Source organism: Microchirus variegatus (assembly GCF_963457635.1).
Source record: "Microchirus variegatus genome assembly, chromosome: 12".
Lineage (NCBI taxonomy): Eukaryota > Metazoa > Chordata > Actinopteri > Pleuronectiformes > Soleidae > Microchirus > Microchirus variegatus.
The window spans coordinates 21,150,704-21,176,091 of NC_139813.1; the positions used below are offsets into that span (position 1 = coordinate 21,150,704).

General features: G+C 40.4%; 1 protein-coding gene across 2 annotated transcripts in view; it reads right to left on the reverse strand.

The window, feature by feature from the left end:
• Positions 1–25,388, reverse strand: part of gphnb (gephyrin b) — a gene marked incomplete at both ends in the record, with an annotated part of 84,536 nt that overhangs the window by 31,786 nt on the left and 27,362 nt on the right. The window contains 7 exons of one of the 2 annotated variants that reach the window (XM_083898331.1): positions 2,773–2,907; positions 4,159–4,431; positions 7,016–7,082; positions 8,342–8,436; positions 13,441–13,533; positions 13,924–13,981; positions 21,443–21,521. In XM_083898331.1, the coding sequence (XP_083754457.1) occupies positions 2,773–2,907; positions 4,159–4,431; positions 7,016–7,082; positions 8,342–8,436; positions 13,441–13,533; positions 13,924–13,981; positions 21,443–21,521 (800 nt within the window). Of the gene's footprint in view, positions 1–2,772; positions 2,908–4,158; positions 4,432–7,015; positions 7,083–8,341; positions 8,437–13,422; positions 13,534–13,923; positions 13,982–21,442; positions 21,522–25,388 lie in introns of both variants that reach the window. The other variant, XM_083898330.1, reaches the window with a different exon arrangement.

The window sequence follows — 25,388 nt, forward strand, 5'->3', positions numbered from 1 at the left end:
AACAGCCCACGGTGGCACATGAAATGCATCAGCGGAGAGAGTCATTCTGGCTCCGGCTCCGGGGAGACGTCGTGTACATGCTGTCGGCAGCCGCGAGCAGCGTGGGAATTTTTTTTTTTTCTTTTTAAAGAACATATGGCAGCTTGTCGCTGGGAAACAGCCTGTGTCACAATCAAAACAAGCTAAGAGCTACACCGAGGAAAAGCCATTAACTGTCTGTTATCTGCGCAGCACAAAGACAAGCGCCACACACACACACACACAAACACTGACTGATGTCGTTAGCATGTGTTCTTGACAAGCCTGTGATGCTGATACGGGGGTCATTGACAAAGAAAGGCCTAAAGAGACAGGTGTTTGTACTGTGTGTGTTTGAGATGCAGCAGCAGCAGCAGCACAGCTCCCTAAAGCCTAATTATTTACACATTCACAATCTGTAAAGTCTGTAACACTGTGACCACGATCAGAGGCAAAACTGAACTGATAGTTCCAGAACTGATAGTTACAGGTCACTTCCAGATTGGATTACAGACAGATGTAATCTCATTAGCGGCCTATTGAAAGAGCACAATGTGAGGAAACAAGGTCAACACATGCAAGTGAAGTTTACGCTGCACCTCTGCAGTGTTCGACATCTTTGATCTTGCATTAAACGCCATCTGACAACCATGATCACGTCCACAGAGAGTCACAATATAAGAAAATAAGAAGCTGTAGGTTCAGCAGGAGATGTCAGAAGTCTTTTTTGGGGACAAATCAAGAGATGAAATCAAGATTTTTATAACAGCCGGAGCGTAAAAAATAGACAAATCCAGAGCCAATACTGCTGAGGTGGCAAGTCACGGCTAATTAGCGAGTCAGATTTGGCATTTGCCTCCACTGTAACAGCATGAATCGCTACAATAACTCAATTCACATTTTAAATTATATTTAATAAACCTTGGCTTTTGATAATGGCCGGTGTTGTGGAAATTTTCTGCTGCTGTTGAGGAATGAAATAGAGAACTTCTGCCGACCGACAAGTTTTTATTTTCCAAAGTGAGCCCTCCACATATATATCTGAGCAACTCCCCTTTTGCATTCCTCCAATAGACAAAGAGTCTGCCATTCCAGGCGGTGTTTTCACACCTTTTTGTCTACTGTAGGTATCGGGGAGCTGACTCCCTGCAGATGCTGCAGGAAGGTGTCAGTTCAGGCTAGACACAATACACAATATACGATACACTATACACAAAGGACCTGGTATTCTGTGTTCGGCAGGTATAGGGTGATGGGCAGCTGTAGCTCTGAGACAAAGAAATTGAAGAGACGCTTAAACACACATTCTATTAAATATGGGCAGTCAATCTAAGCTCAGTTTGTGCCATACAAGATAAACCAAGGTCACAAGGGTCAGTGAAACAGGATGTGGCGCCAAGCAGGATCATGAAATCACCAATAAGAGAATAGTGATGTCTCAGAAAGAATATCATGTAACTTCCACATCTCACGCATGTATGCCTTATACCTTATAATGTATTTACAACATCTACACTGACCGTTCCTTGATCCACAAACTCCCAAAACAACACCAAGCAGAGAGAATGAGAGCATCCTCTGTCGCATGACCCGCCGTTGTACCCCCTCCCTCCTTCCTCCGCCAACATCATCCCATCCCTCTGTTCCCATGGCAACCCCTCTCACATTTATTCCCATGGCACCTGCCTGCTGTCCGGGAGACACATGGAGATGTGACACAGATGAGGTGAAAGAGAAACAGAGAGAGACAGAGAGAGAATCGACGCATTTCTGAGCAAAAAAAAACAAACCTGCAGAAGAGATCGGTTAAAACACAGTAGGATACTTGGACATTTCAGATTTCAAAGTTTGTCGTCGTTTTGCATCAAGACGTTCTCAACTATACGTATCTCCATCGCTACCGAATGGAAATGGTGCGTTCAGGTTCCAGCACTGAACATGGAGACGATTCAAGGAGAGCAACACAAAAATGTTAAAGTATCCCACTGACGGAGGAACAGATGACTTTAGCTACAAAAACAACCGCAATGAACCTGGGGAGTAATAATAATAATAATAGTAATAATAATAATAATACTGTGGGCAAACGCATCAAAGCGTAACACTCACAACCTGCTGTCTCCACAGACACACAAAATACACTCACATACACACACAACAGGAGGGGGTTTGTGCATATAAGACACAGTGAAACAAACACAAAACATACAGTGTAAACGTGACACACGGGACAGTGTGTGACGTGTGTGTTGGTCTGTGTGTGTGTGTGTGTGTGTGAGAGCATGTGGGGAGCCTGTTGATCAACTTCATACAGCAGTAAAATGACTATCTATAGTACTAATTATATACTATAATACAAGAAACACATTTAAATACATTGGAAAATTAAAATATAAAAACTTCAGAAATATACTTAGAATAAAAAAAAAGATATATATTAACATAACTATTGGTCTATAGAGATACTTTGTGAGATGTTGGGGATGAACAGAAGAGCTGGATCGGTTTGTCTATATGTGTAAATGGTGTTTTTAAAAAAAACAAACAAATGCCACTGTCTTATTTACAGAAAAAAAAAATCTAAATATCTCCATGATGACTGGACATAACAAAACCCAATAAACTGAAAAAGTAGCGAGGGTCTTTCCATCTAAGACAGGGGTCTCAAACTTTTTTTGGGAAAAAGACATCGAAATAACAAGATTTATGATGATATTTCGCGTAACTTCAAAATAAAAGTGTGAAAGAACTCACTTTGGGGGTGGGACAGGAAGCTGTCGAGAGGCGGGAGGTGGCCTGGGCGCGGGGCGACTCCGAGGGCGTGGTGCTGAGGGAGGCTGTGTCTCGAGGCAACACCTGCACACCCCGCGAGATTATGGAGTCTGGGATCTGAGATCACACACACACACAAACAAACACAAATGTATACAAATACAACCAAACAAGAAACACCGCACGCACACACTGTAGGCAAGCATGTAGACACACACACAGCGACTCATATCGTTGCACTTAAAAAGTAAACGTGCTCAAAATCAATCAGCAAAAACACTCCAACATTAAAGCCACGATGTTGATAATTGATGCAGATGAAAGACGAACAATAATGCCGAGTCTTACCAATGAGTCGTGATGTTACCGTGACAACAGAGCCTTCCAGGCTGTAGGTGGGGCAGGATGGGGATGATGGGTGTGATGATGATGATGATGACATGTAAGTGGAAAGACACACAGACATGCAGGTGACAGTTTATATGACAGATATGATGATGATAATGAAATGTTAAAGGAGAGATTTTTTAAAAACTATATATATAAAGTACATGAATGTCATATATTGATCCAATTTACCCTCAACATGGTACACTATTTGGCAATCGATCACCATGTGTAGAATATCATCACAGAACGTGATCCAGATTCTCACTGGCATTGATATGATCCTTGTGCAGCGCCTAAATGCACCATTTCGTTTGGGTTTCTCTTGAGCCAGACACCCCCAAAACGGGACATACCAATAAAAAGTTGGGCCGACATATATGTACGACAGGAAGTTGAGAAAGAGTGAATCCTTTAAAGGTGCTACCTGTAGCATATTTAAACATCATTATATGGTGAATTCAGCTTTGTTCTAACACAGGACAGTTTTTTAGCAGTTTGAACTGATAATAAATATCGTTTATAATGAATGTCTAATTTCAGTATAATCAAAGATCCTACGAGCATCTAACTTCCAGACATACTGTCATTAACCCTCAGGAGTTCCTTAAAAAAAACTCCCTAATTTGTTCCTTGTGGCAGAAAACGGCCCATTGCCAATAACTGCTGTAAACATATTATATGTTAAACTGTGTGTAGCAAGTTTACAAGTCTTATTGTGTAACTATTCCTCTCGGAAACACTGAGGAAATTATCTATATGGGGAATTTTCTCATTTCTGTTACACCCTAAAAACTCTCTTCTTTCTAGGCATTGTTAATCTTTATGAGACTTCCATTAAATCCTATAATTATAACAGAAATGTTAAAATACAGCATGTAGCACCTTTAACACATGCTTGAACTACGTGAATGAATGTGTAAAGATGACACAGCTTGGAAATGGAATTGACTGTTTTCTCCTCTCCCCCGCTCCCGATACCTTGGCGGCGATGGATGCGGCTGTGATGTGGGAGGAGGAGCTGTCCTCGGTGGACGCCACGCCGCTGTCCTTCTTCTCCTCGTCCTCCTCCTCGCACTGCACGCCCTTGTCCTCCGTCTGGCGCCGCGGCGAGCTGTTGGGCGGCGGCGAGAGGGGCGGCGGCGGCGACGGCAGGTCCTCCAGCTCGTCCGCCGCCTCCTTCACTTTGACCACTGCGTCGCGGAGGAGGTCGATGGCGTGCGGCAACGCTGGCAAGATGAACTGGAAGCATTCCTGCGGCGAGAACGGACGGAGATCAGCGACAGAGATACGGGGCTGGAGGTGACAAGGACAGTTATTTTGCAGCCGAAAAAGAAGAAATGGGCTCCTGAGCTGTCACCGCCACGGTCTGAAATGATACCTGAGGCCGTAGCCAGCATGAATAAATGATGTCCCCAAAAAGTCCAGTGAAACAACAGAGTTTGAAGAAGTAGAAAAACAAATAAGTGTCAGAATTAGCAAATAATAACTATACGATTATGGATTTTGGCATTACAAAAAGTGTGTTTTTAAAATCTGAAATACGAGGCATTAAAATTACAAAAAAATAAGTTTTGTTGATTTATGAAGTCACACTATAAAATATTTGATAGTATATTCACAGTAAATTACACAGCTAATAGTTGAAAACTTTATTCTCATGATATTCAAATATAGTTGCATTACTTTCAAAGCAAATTACGCTAAATTACTGTGTCCCAGATACTGTAACTGTAAAAAAGTCAGTTATACTACTATATATTACCTTGATTTAACAGTATTATCATGTATAAATACTGTATAAGACAAACTTTATTAAATTTAGAATTTTTACAGTATTTAAACAGCAGTTACAACTTCTGGTAACATTACAACTTTATTCTTGTAAAATGAACGACTTTATTCTTCTAATATTACAACTTTATTTTTGTAATATTAGGACGTTATTCTTGTAAAATTTACGACTTTAATCTTGTAATATTCCAACTTTATTCTTGTAATATTCCAACTTTATTCTTGTAAAATTTTAGGACTTTATTCTTGTAATATTACTACTTTATTCTCATAATATTACAACTTTATTCTTGTAACATTACAACTTTATTCTTGGAATATCACGGCATTATTCTTGTAATATTACAACTTTATTCTTGTAATATTACGGCTTTATTCTTGTAAAATGTATGACTTTATTCTCATAATATTCTGACTTTATTCTTGTAATATTTACGACTTTATTCTCGCAATAGCTCAAATATAGTTGTATTACTTTCCGAGCAAATTACACTAACTTACTGTGTCCCAGATATTGTACTTTACATTATTATAATAATAATAATAATAATAATGCATTATATTTAAGGCGACTTTCAAGACACTCAAGGTCGCCGTACAACAACAAAATAAAAATAACAAAGGTAAGAGAAACGGGTAGAGATTTAGAGAGTCAGAGGGAGTAGGTACCATATATTACCTTGATTTAGCAGTATTTTCCTGTATAAATACTGTGTAAGACGAACTTTATTAAATTTACCATGAAACACTAGTTAAAGCCTGTAAAAAGAGCCACTAACACAGTGTGTGTGTGTGTGTGTGACCCTGGATGAGGCAAAAATAAAGGAGAACTCTCCTCCTCAGCTACAACAGATCACAGCGCCTCCCTCTGGCCACATTCAGACTAGGTTGTCCACTCTCTCCTCATGCTCCTGCTCCCCCCTCCTCGTGTGTTTTCCTCTGCAGTCTGTGTGTGTGTGTGTGTGTGTGTGTGTGTGTGTGTGCCTGTGGGCTCCTCAGCAATGCTAAACGTTCCATTCTCCTCGTTCCCAGGACAAGAGATAATCTGTGAAATTATTTATCTTGCTGTGTATTTTAAGCATTGAGAAGATACATTATTAATCGCTCCCCACTCTTTTTTACCGCTTTACCTACGCCGGGGCTGTGGATGAGATTTAGTAGCAAAAAAAGAGCAAAAAAAAACCAAACAAAACCTCCTCGACTGTACTGCTTTTTAAAGCTGCAGTGCGTAACTTTCTGTAATCTATTTCTATCATAATATTACAACTTTATTCTTGTAAAATCTACGACCTTATTCTTGTAATATTACAACTTTATACTTGTAATATTATGACTTTATTCTTGTAAAATTACAACTTTATTCTCATTATATTACAACTTTATTCTAATTATATGACGAGGGGGTCAAAAGAGGGAGAGAGAGGACGGTGTCAAGAGCCCGGAGACATTATTCCTTTTTACCTGTTTTGTTCCATTTTTTTTATGTTTATTTATTTAATTCTCTGTCTTGTCCTGGAGGTGAGCAACTGTCAAGAGCGCTAAAGGGGGGAGAATCCTCAGATATAAAGTGCAAGTGGATGAGAAACAGAGACAAGATAGAGAGAGGGGGGGGATAGGGATGGAGGTGAAGGGAGGGAAGGCATTTTCTGTAAGGACAGAGGAAGTGAGAGGAGGAGATGGAGAGATTACAAAAGTCAGAGTAGAGAAGAGAGATTCATTGATGGAGGAAAGGAAGCGGCAATAAAAAGACAGTGAGGAAGGAGAGGAGTCTCCTTGTGTTGCATGCAGTCAGCGTCAGCCAATCAAATCACATGTTACATTTCCCTCATCATCATCATCATCATCTGTCATCTATGAAGTGTTAAAAGTCCACATGAATCCACATTAATGTCACACACACACGCACGCACGCACGCACGCACGCACGCACGCACGCACGCACGCACGCACGCACGCACGCACGCACGCACGCACGCACGCACACACACGCACACAGTGTTTTTCTGCTCACTCCTGCACAGGAGGAAGCAGTTGTGTTTCCTACCTGGGAGCCTTTCTTGCTTCCTGGTAAGTTAATGATGAGCGTCTTCCCTCTGATACCACACACTGGTCTGTAAAGCACGTACACACACACACACACACACACACATAGACACACACACACACAGAGAGAGAGAAGGAGGTGTAAATGAACACATACGGCAACGGAAAACAAGCTTTAGAGCAACAAGTGTGTGTTTTACTAATATATGAATATGTAACACTAGCTTTAAATGCTTTGCTATTTAGGGCAGTTCACTGTTCTCATGTTTACATGATGATCGGCTAGTTTTTTAGAATAAGAATTAGTCATTATTTACACCGTTCACACACCAAATTAGTGAATTAGTGAATTTGACCCATCCGTTCACACACACACATCAATCAATACACACAGTGTGATACATATAAAGTTAAATATGAATTTATAAATGTCTCTACAGATAGAAATAAACATCCTATCCAATCAAAAATGCCCTGTATTGTGATGCAAGCATAGAAAGATCATAATTCCAACACTAAATGCTATTTCAAAACATGTTTCTGCTGTTAAATATCCTGTATTATACATATTTTTGTTTTTTTTAACATGAATCTGAAGAAATTAGAATTCTTTCAAAAACCAAAAATTTTATTGTTATTTATTTGGCTAATAAAAAACACAGAATTCACCTTTTTATACCCAAATTTGAGCCGACTCAGCCGAAATTAACCATAAAAGCATAAAATTCAACCACTGAAAGTTAGTTTTTCTCTTCAGGAATGCAAGTAAATAACTATAATTTGACATTTTAATCAAGAAATAAAGTGCTTTACTATTTATTCTGTTTTTTTTGTCTGTGTTAACCATTCTCTTAGCATACTAACCATTACAGAAACATAAACAATGATTTTAATATATTACCAATGCTGTCAATTTAGGGCACTATGTATACACTGTTGACTCTGTACACTCTTAGAAATAAAAGTGCTAAGTAGAACCATAAAAGGTTCTTCGACTTGTCCTCATAGGAGAACCCTTTTGGAGGGTTCCACCAAGAACCCTTTTAAAACCCTTTATTCGGGAAAGGGGTTTTAAAGGGTTCTCTGGATCAAAATGGTTCTTACTGGAACCATTAGTGTTACCAAGAACCCTCGAAAAACCCTTTCTTCAGGGAAGGTTTTTTTTTAGAAGCAAATGGTTCCCGTTAGAACCTCAGCCCTTGTAGAAGGAGCCTTTTGGAACCCTTATTTCTAAGAGTGTACTGTTAGGGATGAATGAATTCTGATTCTGACAGAATAGAAGAAATAATGAAACACAAAAGTGTGTGTTGTTTGACTGTGTGCCGACCTGGAGAGCATGCCTAGCGGTGTGACGTTCAGGGATCCCATCAGCATCGCCAAAGACATCCCCGGAGCCTCGCGCTCTATCACCTCTTTAGTGGCCTGGAGGAAAAAAGAGGGAGAGAGGTTGTTAGAGGAGGAGGAGGAGAAGTGATCGTAACATAGTCAAACTCGAACGCTAATGTGTCACGCGTAAGTATCTCTGGAAGTGTTTATTCAAACACCGGAGAGGGTTTTTTTTTTAACGCCCTCAGTTTGGGTGAATCTGGGAAGCTGCCATTATTGTGCTGTCGCTGCTCCAAGAAAAGCAGAGTGGTGTTCATTAGTGAGGGGGAGAGTTTATTCAATGAGGTGGATTTTAAAGGACACATTTGTTATAAAAAAAGAAAGAAAAACAGCATTATAAATCAAGGTGTCATAAATACTATATAGTATAGAAAGAACTAATTGTGAATATGAAATATTGCTGTATTTGATTGTAAATGATCACTGTGACACACATGAAGATATTTCTATTCAAAATACAGTCATTGATTGTTTTTAAATCCAAATTAAGAGTATTTTTATCGCTGATTCCATCCCATATACTAAAGTTATCATACTTGTTTGTCGTTGTTTATTTATTCCGAGTTTTAATTGTGTAACTTTTATTATTTGTGCTGTTTATGAGACGCTGCCTATCTTGGCCAGGTCTCCTGTGGAAAAGACACTTTTAATCTCAATGGGATTTACCCATTTTTTAAAAAGATTATTTAATTTATTTCATTCTTGGAAAAAAAAAGAAAGATATTAAAAAAAACTAATACAAACAAACAAAAAAATAATCCAAAACTGCCCATTTTTTACACAACACTCAAGATTATAAAATAAACTGATATCATTTCCCATCATTTCTCTGACTCCAAACCACCACTTCAAAACAAAAGCGCTCAACACACATAACACATGTTTAGCGACGCAGATCTAATCATCCGTCTAAAAATACTGACTGATCCTTCTCATTTTCATCCCGTAATTCTTCTGGTTCTATATTTTTATACTATGATTATCTGGAGTGACTGTAATAACCCACCGAGGATGAATAAAAGTATTTCTGCTGCTGATAAATGACTCTCGTGTTTGAGCTAAAACACCAGAACTGCCCTTTAAATAATGATTTAATAACACCAGTCGTCGTGTTCCGAGCGTCTGACGGCCTCGTCTGACCCGTCTCCTCACGTCCTCCCGTCAGAAAATCACCTCAGATCTGTGTTCTTTCAAATCACTACAGGAATATGGCTTTTTCTGGGCCCATGAGCGCAATTTTTGGTTCCCAGAAAGTTCTGGAAACTTCTCTGAAGGTTCCTATCTAGGTTCTCCTGTGGTTGATATGGAAAATGTTCCCGGTGTTCCCCTAACATTTGGTTCCCAGGTCACAACCTTCATGCAACCTTGAGATAATGTTCTCTGAAGGTTCCCAGAACGTTCCCCTAACATTACTTTGTCACAAAATCTTCATACAACCTTTGGAGAATGTTCTCGTTTGGTTCCCAGAATGTTCCTGCATACACTTTTGTCAAACCTTTATGCAACCTTTAGAGAACGTTCTCTTTTGGTCCATAGAACGTTCCATTTCAGTTGTAAACAAAAATACAAAGAAAAAAACACCCAAATGGGAACGTTGTGTGGATCCCACGGGGCAACCACAGGAGAACATTTCAGTGTTTTTTTGCTTCTCTCGATGTTTAGGGAACGTTAGGCTCCTCCCTAACCCACAGGGGAACGTTCTAGTTTTTGGTTTGGTTGTAACTAACCTCAGGAGAACCTTAGGGGAACGTTCTTTGGGGATGTCGATGTTTGAGTGTGTAGAATACACGTGTGTCCCCTGTTGTTGACGTGGCACGTTCCTGATGTTACAGATAGCAGAGATGAGTCTCCTCCAGCTGTGTGTGTGTGTGTGTGTGTGTGTGTGTGTGTGTGTGTGTTGGGTGCCCTTGAGTTGAGTGACACTTCAAATGCAGCATTGGTGAGAGAGAGGAAGAAGAGGGAGGACTTCAAAGCATCGTGGGCTTGGACTCAGGAGAGGAGGAGGAGGAGGAGGAGGAGGAGGAGGAGGAGGAGGAGGAGGAAGAGGAGAGGATGGATGTACTCACGTCATCATATATCTTATAAAGTCACTGAAAAATTAGGTTTTCTCTTTATTACGTGCATATGCGATGAGATTGGGGGGCCGTATCTATATTATCATAAGGACAGAAAAGGGACATAAACTCTTTTATATCTTAAATATCAGTCTAATATACCTGGTCTGAGCATTAAAAATGTCTTTTAATGTGTTAAATCCATCTATACATGAATGTGTCAATGGCGTAACTATTGATTTCTACATTATTTTAATGTTTTGTTAAGTTATTTTTTGGTATTTTTTTCTAATTTCTTTGCGCCACAATGACAGTTAATTGCTTATTATTGATTTGTGGACACGATATGACATTTTAATACTTCATTATTTTGAGGTTTGAGAAACCACAATTGACATTTTTCATAATTTTCATACATTTTCTGGACTAAACTGATCGAAATAAAAATAAAAATGAAAAAATGCAGAAAAGATTGAGAGTGGATGAAGAACATGTAATGAAATCAATCTACATTTGAGACAACAAACAAATCCACCTTTGTTGTTTATGTGATGTAATGACATCCTCACCGGGGAAACACACAAACACACAGTCTTTCCAGAGAGTGAACAAAAAGACATGTTCTGATATTGATTTGAAGGATGAAATCAATCTCTATTGCTAACGAAGGGGGAGGAGACGGGGTCAGATAAGGATTCCTGGAGCGTGATTTGTTAATCGACGCGGTGACAATTACAGCAACACGCGGCACTTAACCTCGGCATTACCGCCGCAGTAACACAATAATAGAAGGTTTTCAATGACGGTGAAGCCACGAGGTGTCACATAAGTTATCTGTGTCCCGAGACAGAGATATTGCTGTCTGTAGCATACTGGGCTTGGATCAGATAGCAGGTATTATCAGTGACTAAAGTGTCTACGTGTCCCTCCACACCTCCCTCTTCCAGAAAGGTTGCTGCTGTCGACCATGATTGATGAGAGCCAATGATACTGCTGAAAACCACAGCTCATCCCCTGCCAAACTGCTCGTACGTGTGTGTGTGTGTGTGTGTGTGTGAGACAGACAGCTGTTTCTTCCCTCTGTTGCTGAAGAGCTTCTAATCCTTTAATATTTTGGTACGACGTGTGACGAGACACAGACAAAGTGTAGTGTATTCTGACACAGTGTTGTTCTGTCTTTGCTGAGTGCACAAACTGCGTTGTTTTAATCCCTCTTATGACCCTCATTATTTAGATTTTATGGCTGTAGAATTGTCTTCTTCTGCTTCTCTTTTTCCCCAACGATAACTTTTACTTTCAATATCTGGTAGTTATTGTAGAGTGAGAAGCTGACGTCACAAACGTGTGACGCGTTGGTGAACGGTTCTGCAAAATGCTACTTATGATACATATAAATATATATGTATATATACATATACATATAAATATATATATATGTATATATAAATATATATGTATACATACATATATACGTATACATATATATACATATATAATATATGTGTATATATACATATATACACATATACACACACATATGTACATATATATACACATATATACATACACACACACACACACACACATATATATACACATATATACATACATACACACACACATACACACACATATATATACACATATATACATACATACACACACACACACATATATACATACATACACACACATATATATACATACACACACACACATAAATATATATATATATACATATATATACACTAACACATATTTATATACATATACACACATATATACATATATATATACACATACACACGCACGGACGCACACACACACACACACACACACACACACACACACACACACACACACACACACACACACACTGTCTGAAATGTTTAAATAAAGCTGCATAACTGATGTGGTAACACAGTGATATTGAAGAAATTATAACTGTGAGCCTAACAAGGGCTGAAGGATAAGGGTTAAAATTAAAAAGTAAATATGTGATTTTCACTTCAATCTTTACAGAGATCTAGAGTTAAAATGAAAAACATCAACTTCTTTACTCTAATGCAAGGTTAAGAATATGATATAGAACACCCTAGAGCAATAAAAAAAGTGTTACTCTTACATTGTTCAGATGCATAAACCCTAGAGTTTCCCTTGTTATTGAGATGAACGTATACAACCTTTAACATTTGCCAGTGAAACATGAAAAAAACACACACAACATTCATTTCTTTGAAGCGACTTTGATAAGGATCCAACACGTCCACCTCTTTATTTCCCATGTGACCGAGGGACTAATTACTAACACGTGTTAATCAGCACACAGCAACACACACACACACACACACACACACATACACACACACACACACACACACACACGTTTGTAATCAACGACAACAATCAGTGGATCTCTGAAGAAGAAACAGGAGATGATCCACCTTGAAGACTTTCTACCGCTCAACAACAAAAACAGCACTCATTCCTGTGTTCTGGTTATACGTTAAAAAAAAAATGTAAATTTAATCTTCAGATAATAACACACAAAGGCAACTTTGAGGCAATTTTTTATGACCTTGATTCATGAGATTTTCAAAGTCAAATAATTGTTGTTTATGGTGATTTCATTTAGTCTTAACATGGGAAAAAAAGACATAAAACGTATATTTAAAAGGTCCAGTGAGCGTCTGTTTGTAAAAACTGAATATACTGTCTATATGTTTGTATAAGTTGTACTTATGTGGAAAAGAGCCTTGCTTTACACAGCCGTCATCTTTGACCACCACATTTCTATAGCAGCCCGGAGTATGAAAGGTGAAGCTCAAACAAAGAAGAACAACCCTTCACTTCTGCAAAGGTCTCCATCGTTTCTGGAACATTCGTTGTCACTGTCACTTATTCTTCAAACACCAGCCCTTTAAATTTGTCGTTTTGTACAGATAAGATTTGTTGAGCGAGTGAAAACGCGTGAAAACAAACCCACCTCTGGTGTGACGTCTCTCGGGGCGAAGCCTGTGCCTCCGGTGGTCAGGATGAGGTTGAGTTCCTTCTCATCGCACCAATCCACCAGCGTCTCCTAAAATAAAGTCACATAAAAACACACAAGTTAATGGTTAAAGGTGCCATATGTAAGAATGTGGCCAAAAGCGGTTACTACATACTACTAGGTTTCGTTTTCTGACGTAACTGGCAACCCGTGGTTGCTCGGCAGCTGAGACTCTACTGACTGCAATGATTTGTAGACGGCAGTAGGTGGCGCCACATGCAAAAAACATGATTTCAAAACATAAACATTATTTGCAGTCTGCAAAATGTATTTTTTTAATGCAAATATGTATGTAATATGAACATTATTCCTGAGTCTCTGTGACATATTAGGAGGATTTTATGGCCAGTTGCTTAAGATTTATTACATAATGCACCTTTAAATCATAACAATGTAGTCTACACGAATAGATTTACATACCTTGATTTCATCTATCTCATCTGGTACGATCTTGTAAGCTGCGATCATCCCTCCCAACCTAAAAATGAAACACAGATTGAAATTAGATTACACTTCAAATCATTTGTGTCCAGATTAAAAAACAAACAAACATACAAAATGCATCCTGAGGATAATCAGGGAGGTCGAGAGGAGGAGTGACCTCAAACCTTTGACCATTCAACAACCAACTAAGCTGTCCATCCATTTCATTTCTAATCCAGGGTTATGAGAGTCATGGTAAGAAGGCTAATGCAGAGAGATACAGCTCCTCCTGGGAGATCCTGAGGCATTCCCAGGCTAAACAGGGAGATATAACCCCCCCCTGCGGGAAGTTCAGGGTCGACCCCGAGGTCTCCTCCGGCGTGGACGTTCCTCAGAAAACCATCAAAGGAAGGTCGAGGCGGCCCGGGAGAAATCCTAATCAGATCTACTCTCACCGAGCCTTTCTACCCTTCCATAACTCTTCACACGAGTGTAGAACAAGAAGAAGAAGAAGACGATAATAATCGGCGTCAAGCAGCACAAAAAAATCCTCCTTGCTTGCTTTGGATTCATCTACTTTTAAAACACTTACAGCGTGTGTTCTTCTGTTGCTTGTTGACCTTTATTTGTGTGTCATCCTTTTGCACTTATAATATAGGAGTATGTGAAATTCTGATCGGAAAGTTCAGATCATGCAGACTTAGGATATCATGGCCTCAACAAGACCTTTAAAGAAGAAATCGTAGAAATGCAGAAGTGAAAAAGCATCTGACAAAACAAAGAAAATGCCCTTGAACATCCTCTCTAAAAGGCTTTTCCACAGGATGGCCCACAGAAGAGGAGGAGGAGGAGGAGGAGGAGGAGGAGGAGGAAGCCCTGACAAGGACACAACTACTGTTGCTGCAGCTGCTGCGTAAAAGCGAGCCACGGTGACCTCCTGTGGCCTCTCCGGGTATGGCACCCTCCCAAAACAACCTCAGGCTCAAGGTGAAGAGTCTCAGCACAGACACCCCCTTATGTAACCCTTTTTTTTTTTTTTTTTTTTTTAAAGGAGCACTATTTTTAGGAGCGTACTGCATCATATTTCCCCGCTCCGCGTCACCGAAACTAAAATAATCCACCGGCCGACATTAAAGCATCTGCTATTTCTTCTCCCCGTGGACGAGTTTAAACACACACACACATGCAACAGAGACGACGTGACTCGATCACACGTGGACATCATTTTCATTGACTTAAAAAAAAAGAAGAAAATCAGCTCTGCTCAGTTTTTCCTAAGTGTGTGTGTGTGAGCGGAGAAGCAGCAGAAAGAGAGAGAGAGAGATGCTCCATGTGAGACAACACCAAAATACTGCAGTAAGGATGTGAGGAGCTGGAGCCACAAAGAGAGAGAGAAGATGTCGGCTTTTTGACTAAAAAGAAGTCAGAGAGAAGCGCGAGAAACACTCTGACATCACTGTGACGTCACGGGTGATTTCATTCTCTTGATGAGTTTGGGACGGAGGGAGGGGAGGTGTGTGTGTGTGTGTCTTTGTGTGTGTTCACGCATGTGTGTGTAACACCACAGCAGAGTAAAGGAGCTGTCAGGACAAATCACCTCTCTCCCTCTCCTGGGTTTTCTTTTTTCTTCTTCTTCTTCTATTTTTTTTTAACGCCTCTCTGTTTCAGCCCAAATGAAAATATGCTCAACACAAATAACTAGGGTTCCTTCCCACCGTTTCCTAGGCAACCCCTCCTGTCTAAAGCCTCTAATTGCTGTGTTGTTCATTGTGAGAGAGAGTGTGCCAGAGTTTGTGTGTGCCAGTGAATGTTTGCATTTTTGTGTGTGTGTGTGTGTGTGTAACTATTGGGGGATGCCATTTCTGCATGAAAGAAGCAATAATACTCTGTTGACTGGGCAGTTTTTTTTGTTTGTAAGTAAGTGGAGTACTATGTTTGCAGAATATGCATATTCAAGCATGTATGGACCGTTTATACATGTACGTATGTAATCTAGCTAGGTCTAGAGCAGGAGCTACAAGATGCATTCAGTGACCATCATAAGTTTTAATCACCTCTGAAGTTTCCACAGTATGTTGGTCTTCACGGAGAAGCTACAAAATGCATTCAATGACCTTGAAAAACTGTCTTTTTGACATAATATATTATATTATGTCAAAAAGACAGTATTTCAAATCAAATCAACCTCTGATTCATGCTAGTGCATGAATCAGAGTTATGATACACGCTATATGGATGAATTTCAGTCAAAAATAATCGCACACAGATATTTAGATATAATCGTTCTGGTAGTCCTGATGCGGGTGAATGAAGATGTAGGAAAGGAGAAAGAGTGTGGGGGGGGCAAAGGAGGTGGGTGGGTTTTGACAAAGCAATGTTTTTTTTGGCCTGAAAGCCTGAAACGCCACAGCCCGAAATCTCTCTATGAATAAAAGACGAGCACAGAGAAGAGGATAAAGAGAGAGAACGACAGAACGAGAGAGTGAGAGAAAAAATAAAAAATAAAAAATAAAAAGAAAGGGGGGGCACTGTCAGAGGCACACTTAACAGGAGAGAGGGAAAGTATGAGTGTGCATGTGAGCCAGCTGCAAATCTCAGTGGTTGTGGGACACTTCCAAGATGAGACCCATCTGCCAGAGTAATTTCATTAATAATACAAGCTCTTTGTACACGGCACTCAATCTCCCTCTCTCTCTCTTTCCTTCTATCCCTCTCTCGCCGTCTTGGACACACACACTACATCCAGGGAGGAGACAAGAGCCCAGGAACATCTCCACATTCCCAGTGGCAGCATGGAGTCGAGCCCATTACAGCGAGAGTCGTCGAGGTTCGTTCCGTACGTGAAGGGATGCTCGCTCGCTCTCGAGGGGTCGTCTCTCAACATGTGAGCTGATGAAAGAACGGCGACGATGAAGAGGAGGAGAAGGAGGAGGAGGAGGAGTAGCCCACTTCTTCAAACCCCCACCGTGATGAGAGCTCTGATTGCTCAGCGAGGGACTTTACTCCCGTGATTCCTGCTCATAGCCAATAGCACATAACACAACACAACACAACACACACTAAAATATTCTGCAGATCATGGCGCTGCCACGACAATCGCTCCGTTTATTTACAGAATAAATGTCACTCTGGTTCCGATCTGTCACTGCTGACAGCGTCCTACTTAAACAACAACAACAACAACAAGATTTTAAAGTCTGTGTGTGTGTGTGTGTGTGTTTGAATTAAACTGCAGGTAAAATCCTTGCAACGTCATACGACCAAACAAGTGTCAGACTTGTTGCGCGGTGGTTGAACAATGTTGCTTTTCTAGAAGTGCTTTACTCTACATCCTACTTTCTTGAAGTCCAGTTGCCTTCTACAGTACATCTGCACTCCTGAAACGTCACAATCCTTCTTCACACTACAGCTTTATCCGTTCATGCACATCGATCACGGCCAGTTTATGTCCTAGAACACTTTTACGCACATGGAGAAGGAAAACCCAGTGGATAAACCTCAGATCTTCTGGTTAGAGGACCACCTGCTCTACTTCCAAGACCACGCCTGGCTGAGCCTAACCTGAAACCAGGGTTCTTTAACCCCTCTCTGCAGTGGCTACTAGCAGCTTTGTGTGCATCGACGTCAAATATAATATTAAACAAGCCTTGATAATCTTGTGTTTGATATATGTGAAGCCATTCCTGACACTTAAATGCAGCAATGTGAACATTAAAAGTGGGTTACTTTCACTACTTTCTAGTCCTTAAATTTCATAAATGCGACAAATTATCACTATTTTATACAGTATATGTGTACAATAATATTACAAAAAGAGACTATTTTCCTCCTAAAGGTTGCAGAGATTTGTTCACAATGTGGGACAGGACTTCAAGAAGGTGACAAGTCGTCATCACGTAAGCAGACCCAACAAGAACTCTCTGTCACCTGATGTTATATCACTATCATGGACTGTTATTACGGGATTATTATTGCAACTGTGTCACACATGGGAATATTGGTGGACCAGTACTGAGACTGCAACACGTGGTTAATCTGGGAAATATCTCCTAACCTTCTGTTACCTCAACAGAACACATATACACTTACATGCAAAACAGCAAGGTAGGTCTAAGTTTCGGGGGGAAAGGGGGAAAAATGGGATTAAGCCACATTTACACTGGGATTAATCTCTGCCTAAAGTCATAACTATCATTTTCTCTTTATCCACCTGAAACTCCTCTTTCTGCTCCTGTGCGACGAACGTGGGCAGGCTGATAGATCGCACGTACTTATACGTGCTGTATGTGGGAGACACTATTAATAGAGTTTATGTTACGTGTCCTGATGTGACCCCACACCACACCACCACCCTCACACCCTCCTTCACACCCTCACTCTCTGTCTCCGTCACTGCAGCTGTGGCACATCGAGGGCACGGGCGTTCCGGCTGGTCAGCTCCACGGAGCGGTTGACTCTCTCGGCGTGGAGCGGACTAACGCGGCGCGGACGAAGCGCGGGCCGAACCAGGTCAGCCGGAGCGACCGTCTGTGTCAGCTAGCATCAGCGCGACAAAGCAAGGGGGGGGGGGTGGTTGCTAGAGGACGTTGGATGTTTAACAGCGCTGCGTTTAATCCGCGCTTAAACCCTCAGATTACTGGTGTTAGAACACATCCGTCCACACGTGGCGTTTTCATTTTTGGTGGAACCTGAGAAAAACAAGGAAACCACGCCAGAAAAACCTTACATCAGCAAACCTGGCAACCCGAAAAAAAGCCTTTCATTGACTGTCAACAGCATTGACTTCATTTCAAAACTAGACAAAAACTTAAAGCTGAATTCAAAAACTTCCATATCCAAATAAATAATCAACACGGTCCAAATATGTAAATGAGCTCTCAAACACAAACACACGTTCGTCTTCTCGCGTAAAACCACTTTCACACAGGTTCACATGAGAACTGCACGTGTGAACGCTCAGCTGCTTTTTTTCTTAAAATACACACATTTGTGCATCATTATTGGCCCACACAGCTCATACACACATCTTGTTCTATTTATTTGTTATATATCTATGTTGTATTTTATTGTACCGTTTCATTAAAATTCAAAGATTATGACGTTCTACAGCAATATTGATTATTAAATGTACAATTTGGCTGATTTCTGATACAGATGTTTTCTTTACGTGTTTTATTTAGTTATTTATTGGGTTTTTTGTGACACTGACGCAAAGAATTCTCATAATAAATATAACTGAGTTGTTCTTTACATTATCTTTGAACGGTCACAAATTCACTGCAATACAACCATAAAAACTTGAGTCTTTTCCCCCTTATGAAGGTCAGTATCTCCCAATACTGATGTACAGAAAAGCCAATAAATCCATCATTTCCTTTCCTTCCTTCCCTTTCCTTTAAATTAAAAAAAATCTGCTGTGAATGTAATGTTTAAAATGAATTAATGAGACACTTAACAATAAATAACCTGCTCCCAGTGTAAAAAACTGGTCAATTAATAATGCTAGCGCAAAAAAAAAACAAAACGAGAAAAACAACTAGTAAATAAATAAAGTGGAAAAAAGCTCTGCTTCTATCACTGCCATGACTGATTGTGTGTAATTTAACAAGAATCATAGAGATTCATGGGTAATAAACCAAATACAGACGTGGACTAAATCAGATAAACAAACATAAAAAAGTTTCTCCATGTGTCAAATAACCACACGTCAGTCCTGGATCACTGTATCTGACACGTGACGCTCACGACACCATCACACTCGTGGAAACTGACACGTACATTACACACTGGTTTAAAAATAAACATCACATAGGAGGATATGACAAGCGTGGATCAGTCCCACGGTGGTGGGTTTTGTGGGGGTTTGGGTGTGGGGCTGGTGACAGTTCAGTGATATGGACTGTTGTAATACAGTAACAGGAGGAGCTCCAGCAAATCAATGAGCTGCACGGGAAAGTGTAGAGAAGCGTGTCTGAGGTTTTTCGTGAGGGTGGCTGACAGTTTTTACAATGTTTCGGTCGCTGTTTCTGAGGTAATATCACTGATATAAGAGCAGACATATGACTAAAACACTGACGGTCTGTTTATTCTTTTAAACGTCATCAAGTTAATATCAACACAAGGCGAAAACAAGGGAGTGATACGTGCAAACGAGAGTCCATTCAGGGTAACTGGGCTTAAACAGCAAAATAAAGTAAGAGTAACGGAAGTAAGACAGTTAAAAATTAAAGAATTAAATAATAAATAAAGGCAGGTGTGACTTGAACAATAGTTCAATTATAAAATATAAACGGCCAAAATTGTGTTTGCGACTTCCTCAAAGAATATTGACAGAATAACATTTGCTAGCATAATATTGTCACACAAGTAATAATAAAGACTTTTGTTCATTCAGCATTAAATTACATATATATATATATGTATTTTTATTTGTACACATATATATATATATACATATATATATATATATATACATATATATGTATATACATATATACATACATATATGTATATACATTTATACATACATATATGTATATACATATATACATACATATATGTACATACATATATGTACATACATATATACATACATATATGTACATACATATATACATACATATATGTACATTCATATATACATACATATATACATACATATACACATATACACATTATCATTTATAATGGTTTAAGGCTCCTTTAATTGTCCTTTAATTGTTGTAAAGTAGAATTAATAGAGATAAATTGTGTTTTCTCCACCTGGTGGATGTAGCAGGAAGAGGAGCAACAGTTTTTTTTTTTAACTGTAACTATGTCGAGTGTGATCGTTTTTTTTGTTTTGTGAATAGACTGGTGAATGTGACGGGAGCTTGTTTATTTTTGTAACTGAATGGAAACTGACTGGAATAAACGTTTTTATGTCCATTTTTACACGAGTCTCACAGTTTTCCTTGGATTTAACGAGTCAGAAACGTCACGTCCTGTCACTACAAGCAAACTAGAGGCTAAAGGATAAAGTTCTTTGTGTCCAAATGGCTCCTTGTCCATTTTGAGGGATCGTGAAACCTCATATTTAAAGCTGCACAACAGCGTTTGACTGCGTTTCCCATTCTATAAATAAACAACTGTTGATTTCATCCTCTTCCCCTTTTTTGTTTTTATTTGAGCAAATGATCATTTCTCGCGAGCGGAAACCAAACAGGCGTCCTGTGAAACAGAGGAGCGCTGCGGCTCCTTTGTTGTTGCCATGCATGCTGGGAATTTCTCTCCATAGGGCGACACCGAACCCCGACATGTTGTGCTGGAGAGATATTTTTAGTTTCTTAGTTACGCTCTAGCAAAAAAGGAGGGGGGGGGGGATAAGAAAGAAAGAAGATGAAGGTGGCTTCAACACAGACGCACATGCAGAGAAACCTGAGTCAAATGATTTTGCTCGTGTGAAAGAAAAAGCTCCGCGCTTCATTTACACAGTTTATGATTATTATAATTATTAGTGTGTGTGGTCAGTACTCACAGGGAGGGGTCGTGTACAAGATCTTTGAGGTTGATGCCACTGCGGTCCTCGGCGAGGTTTCGAAAACAGCTGTCACTCACTGGATATGAGAAGGGAGAGAGAGAGCAGAGAAAGTCTTTAGCGATGTAAAAAGTAAACACGCATTTTTGTGTAACAGGTATTTTACACAACAGGTCGAATTATACTCTTATTACACTTCAGGGTTTTCTCAATCCTGGTCCTCAGGGATTTTTAGATGTTTTCACCTGCTCCAACACAACACACCTGATTCAAATGAACCACTCATTAGCCGACCATTGCAGAATTTTGAATCAGGTGTGTTTTTGTTTATTTTAACCATAAAAGTAGCCAGAAAATGTCCAGAGTATTGAATAAGTGTCAATATCTGGCAGTTATTTACAACTCTCTGTGTGTTCAAATAGCGTATTAACAATTAAAAGTGAAGAAAAACAACTGTAGTCGTACACGAACACCAGATTTTGCGTGTAAAATTTGATATTCGTACAGTGTAAAACATTTAGAATTAAAACATCGTCTCATTGTCCAAAAACAGGCCAAAAAATATAAAGTATACAGGCTTTTATCACACTTTTTCCTACTGATTCTCTGGCTTCCTGCAACAGAGTGAGTGGAGTTACCGTAATAACCACGCGTTGGCTTTGACGTGCAACTTCTCAGCTTTCAGAAAACATTGGAAGTTTTCCGATAGCGTAAACAGTCACGTAACTTGACGTCTACGACACCAATAATGTCACGATACAACAATTCTGTGATAATCGATATAACTGCGAGACATATGTCGATACATCACGATATCTGTCTAACTGAAGAAAACAAACGTGAAAAGTTAAAAGTGCAGGATTTCTTTCTTTTTATTCACAACATAGAGAACAAGGTGCATAAAGTCTATGTATTTAACGTGGATGGAGCATCTCTTTACGTAGCTTTCCCCGTCATTATCTCACTGTAAACTTCCTCAAACTAATTTGATCTATATTTTACATGCGACTGGAGACTTATAATAAAGGAAAATTGTTTCAGGTGTTATAAGGGATGTGTTTTCAACACCAGATAGGATGCAAATAAAACTAGATAGATTGCGTAGCATTGGTGCAAATTCGCCAAAAACACCTCCGTTATCGCGTTCAATCCAAAATGGCGGCCTTCCTGAAGGATTCCCAGGACACTTGTCATCGACTTGTATTTACGGCACAACCTAACGAACGTGTGTGCCAAGTTTCGTTCATGTACGTTCAACCCGACTTTTTTTTGCGTCACGCTTTAGCCCCTCCCACTTCCAATTTTCCACGCTTTTTCCACAGAACCTTTTAAATACGTACATTTTCACCAGGTCTGATGCGGACGCAGAAAACTGTGCGTTTTGGGGTATGTTCAGGGCCTCAAAAACGCGATTCAAGAATAATAATCCTTTGCATTTCAAGAGGGTTGTTGCACAGTCGTGCTCGAACCCTAATAAAACACACGGCCACTTCAGAAACACTGCCTCCCTCCCCCCTTTGCATCATCGTCTTCCTCACACTCGAGCTGAGCCACACCTTCATTATCTCAAACCTCTCCTCATATAAAGAAAGAAGAAGAAGCACGAGTCGGCCCCTCGACTGCAGAGCAGGTGCGAGCCACATGAGTCATCGTGGTGATCACAGACGATAGAGTGATGAACGGAGTGAGACAAAGACATGGGGAGAGGAAAATGAAACAAAGAGACAGCGACAAGGTGTCTTCTGATGTGACGGAGGCCGGAAGGGGAAATGATGACGGTGGTCGAGTGAATAAATAAAATATATACTTTAAAACATTTTTTTTTTTTTATATAGACAAGACTGGAAATGTCACGGTGTGACGCCGAAGATGTGATCCACGAACGAGAGGAAGGGCGGAGGATAAATAGACGGATGAAGATGACAATGGTGTAAAGAAAAAGTGGGGTAGCAAAAGGAAGGGTGGGTGTGAAGTAACAGGAAACAAGAGTGTAAGGAAGGAAGGAAGAAAGGAAAGAAGGTGATAGGGCAACACTGAGGAGACAGAGGCAAACAGAGGGTACAGGACGCTGCTCTGGCAAATAAATGCGAGAGTGCTGACATTTGCACACCGAGAGAGAAAGAGAGGGAGAAACATGTGTGTGTGTGTGTGTGTACTTGCTGCATTCTGAGGACAAGTGAGGGTTTTTAACCAACAAAGTGAGGTCATTTTTACGAAGTGAGGACATTTTGGCCGGTCCTCACTTTGTTTTCATTGAAATCACCCCCTTAGGTTGTAAACATGCTATACCAATAGAGGTCCTCAAATTGGTACAAAAACCCGTTTTCCAGTCCTGGTGTTTCACACACTTTTTGCTCCGGGTGCTCCACCTGCAGACATTTAATGGTACTGTACCCAGTAGTTCTTTATAGATGTCATTCATGAAGTAGATATTTGTAATTGTGTTGATTTATTTAAGTGGAAATTCTGGTCCTCAATTTATCAGCACTTTTACCTGGTCCTCAGTATGCAGCAAGTACATGAATGTGTGTGTGTGTGTGTGCGTGTGTGAAAAAAAAGGTTGAGAGAGGAGAGGAAAGGCACATGGAATCCACACCAGCCTGGCTTTAGAGGGGCACTGCTGCAAGAGTGCATGTGTGTGTGTGCGAAAGAGGGAACTTCCTTTAAGACTGCGGTATTACAAACACACGCACGCACACGCACGCGCACACACACACACACACACACACACACACACTGAAAACCCTCCTCAGTCTTTCTCTCCCAGCTACCCCTTGATCTAAAAATAGCCGTTCCACTCTCCTACAAGAGGCAGCAACGATTCTGAACCAATCAACATGCTCTGTCAAAGGCATGGGTACCCGACACCACCACCACCAACGCCACCCGTGTTTGTGCACGCACACATATGTGCAACAAGGGGGGGATCTCCTGCCTGAAGGTAATTAAAGAAAAAGAACTGCCCCTCCCTCCCTGCGCTGGTTGGAAGAGATGGTGGGAAAGAGATCCCCCAGCTCAGAGAAGAAACAGAGAGCAAGAGGGGGGGAGAAAAAGTGGGGAGGAGGGAGTAAGAGTGGAGGAGAGGGAGCTCTGGCTGCAGTTGAAACAGGCTTCAAAGGAATATTAATGTGATCCTGTGCAAGAGATGAATACACGGAAAGAGAAGAAGGGGAAAAGGGAGGGATAATGGATGGAGGAGAGAAGGAGAGGGAAGGAAAGGAAAGGGGAGGGAACCGCTGTACAAGTTCGCTTCCTCATCTTTCAAGCTCCGCCCGCCAAACTTTCTCCAGGTAAACGCAGCTCTCACGTTCATCGCTTTCATCCCACTGCACCATCTCCTTTGTCCCTCACAGCCGCAGTGTCGGACTAACTCATCAAAGCCCAGGTTAGTTTTACTTCCTCAGCCCCGGTCGTCGACGGGATTAGATTTCAATCAGATCCAACAAGCCAGTGCCACTTCCATCGCTGGTAACTACAGAAGTGAGGAGCCAGAGGGGTTTCCTTTCCTTTCCCCTGTTGTTGCACAGCGAGCTAAAGGTTAATGCTTCTACATGGCTGGATAATCTCAAGGGGGGGGACAGACAGCTGAGGCCAGACAGACTGATTAAGGCTCCGAGACTCAGTTCCTGACAGTCGGCGTCAAACCTTTACATACGATCACTAACTGTGCACCACAGTAATAAACTGAACTTCATTTCGGTAAACGTCATGTTTCCATGGTCAAAATATACTATTTAAATTGAAATATATCTCGTTTGTACAACATTTAATATGGTTTATATCCAAAAATATAATATTACCTATAAGTACGCCTGTAAATGTGTACATTTTGGTGCTGTCAAGTTTCTACAGAAGCCCAAACTGAAAAAAACAGCCAGAGTATCTATTTTATGTTTTGAAATGGAAGCTTGGTACACAAATAAACTATCTCTCTGGTATATGGAGG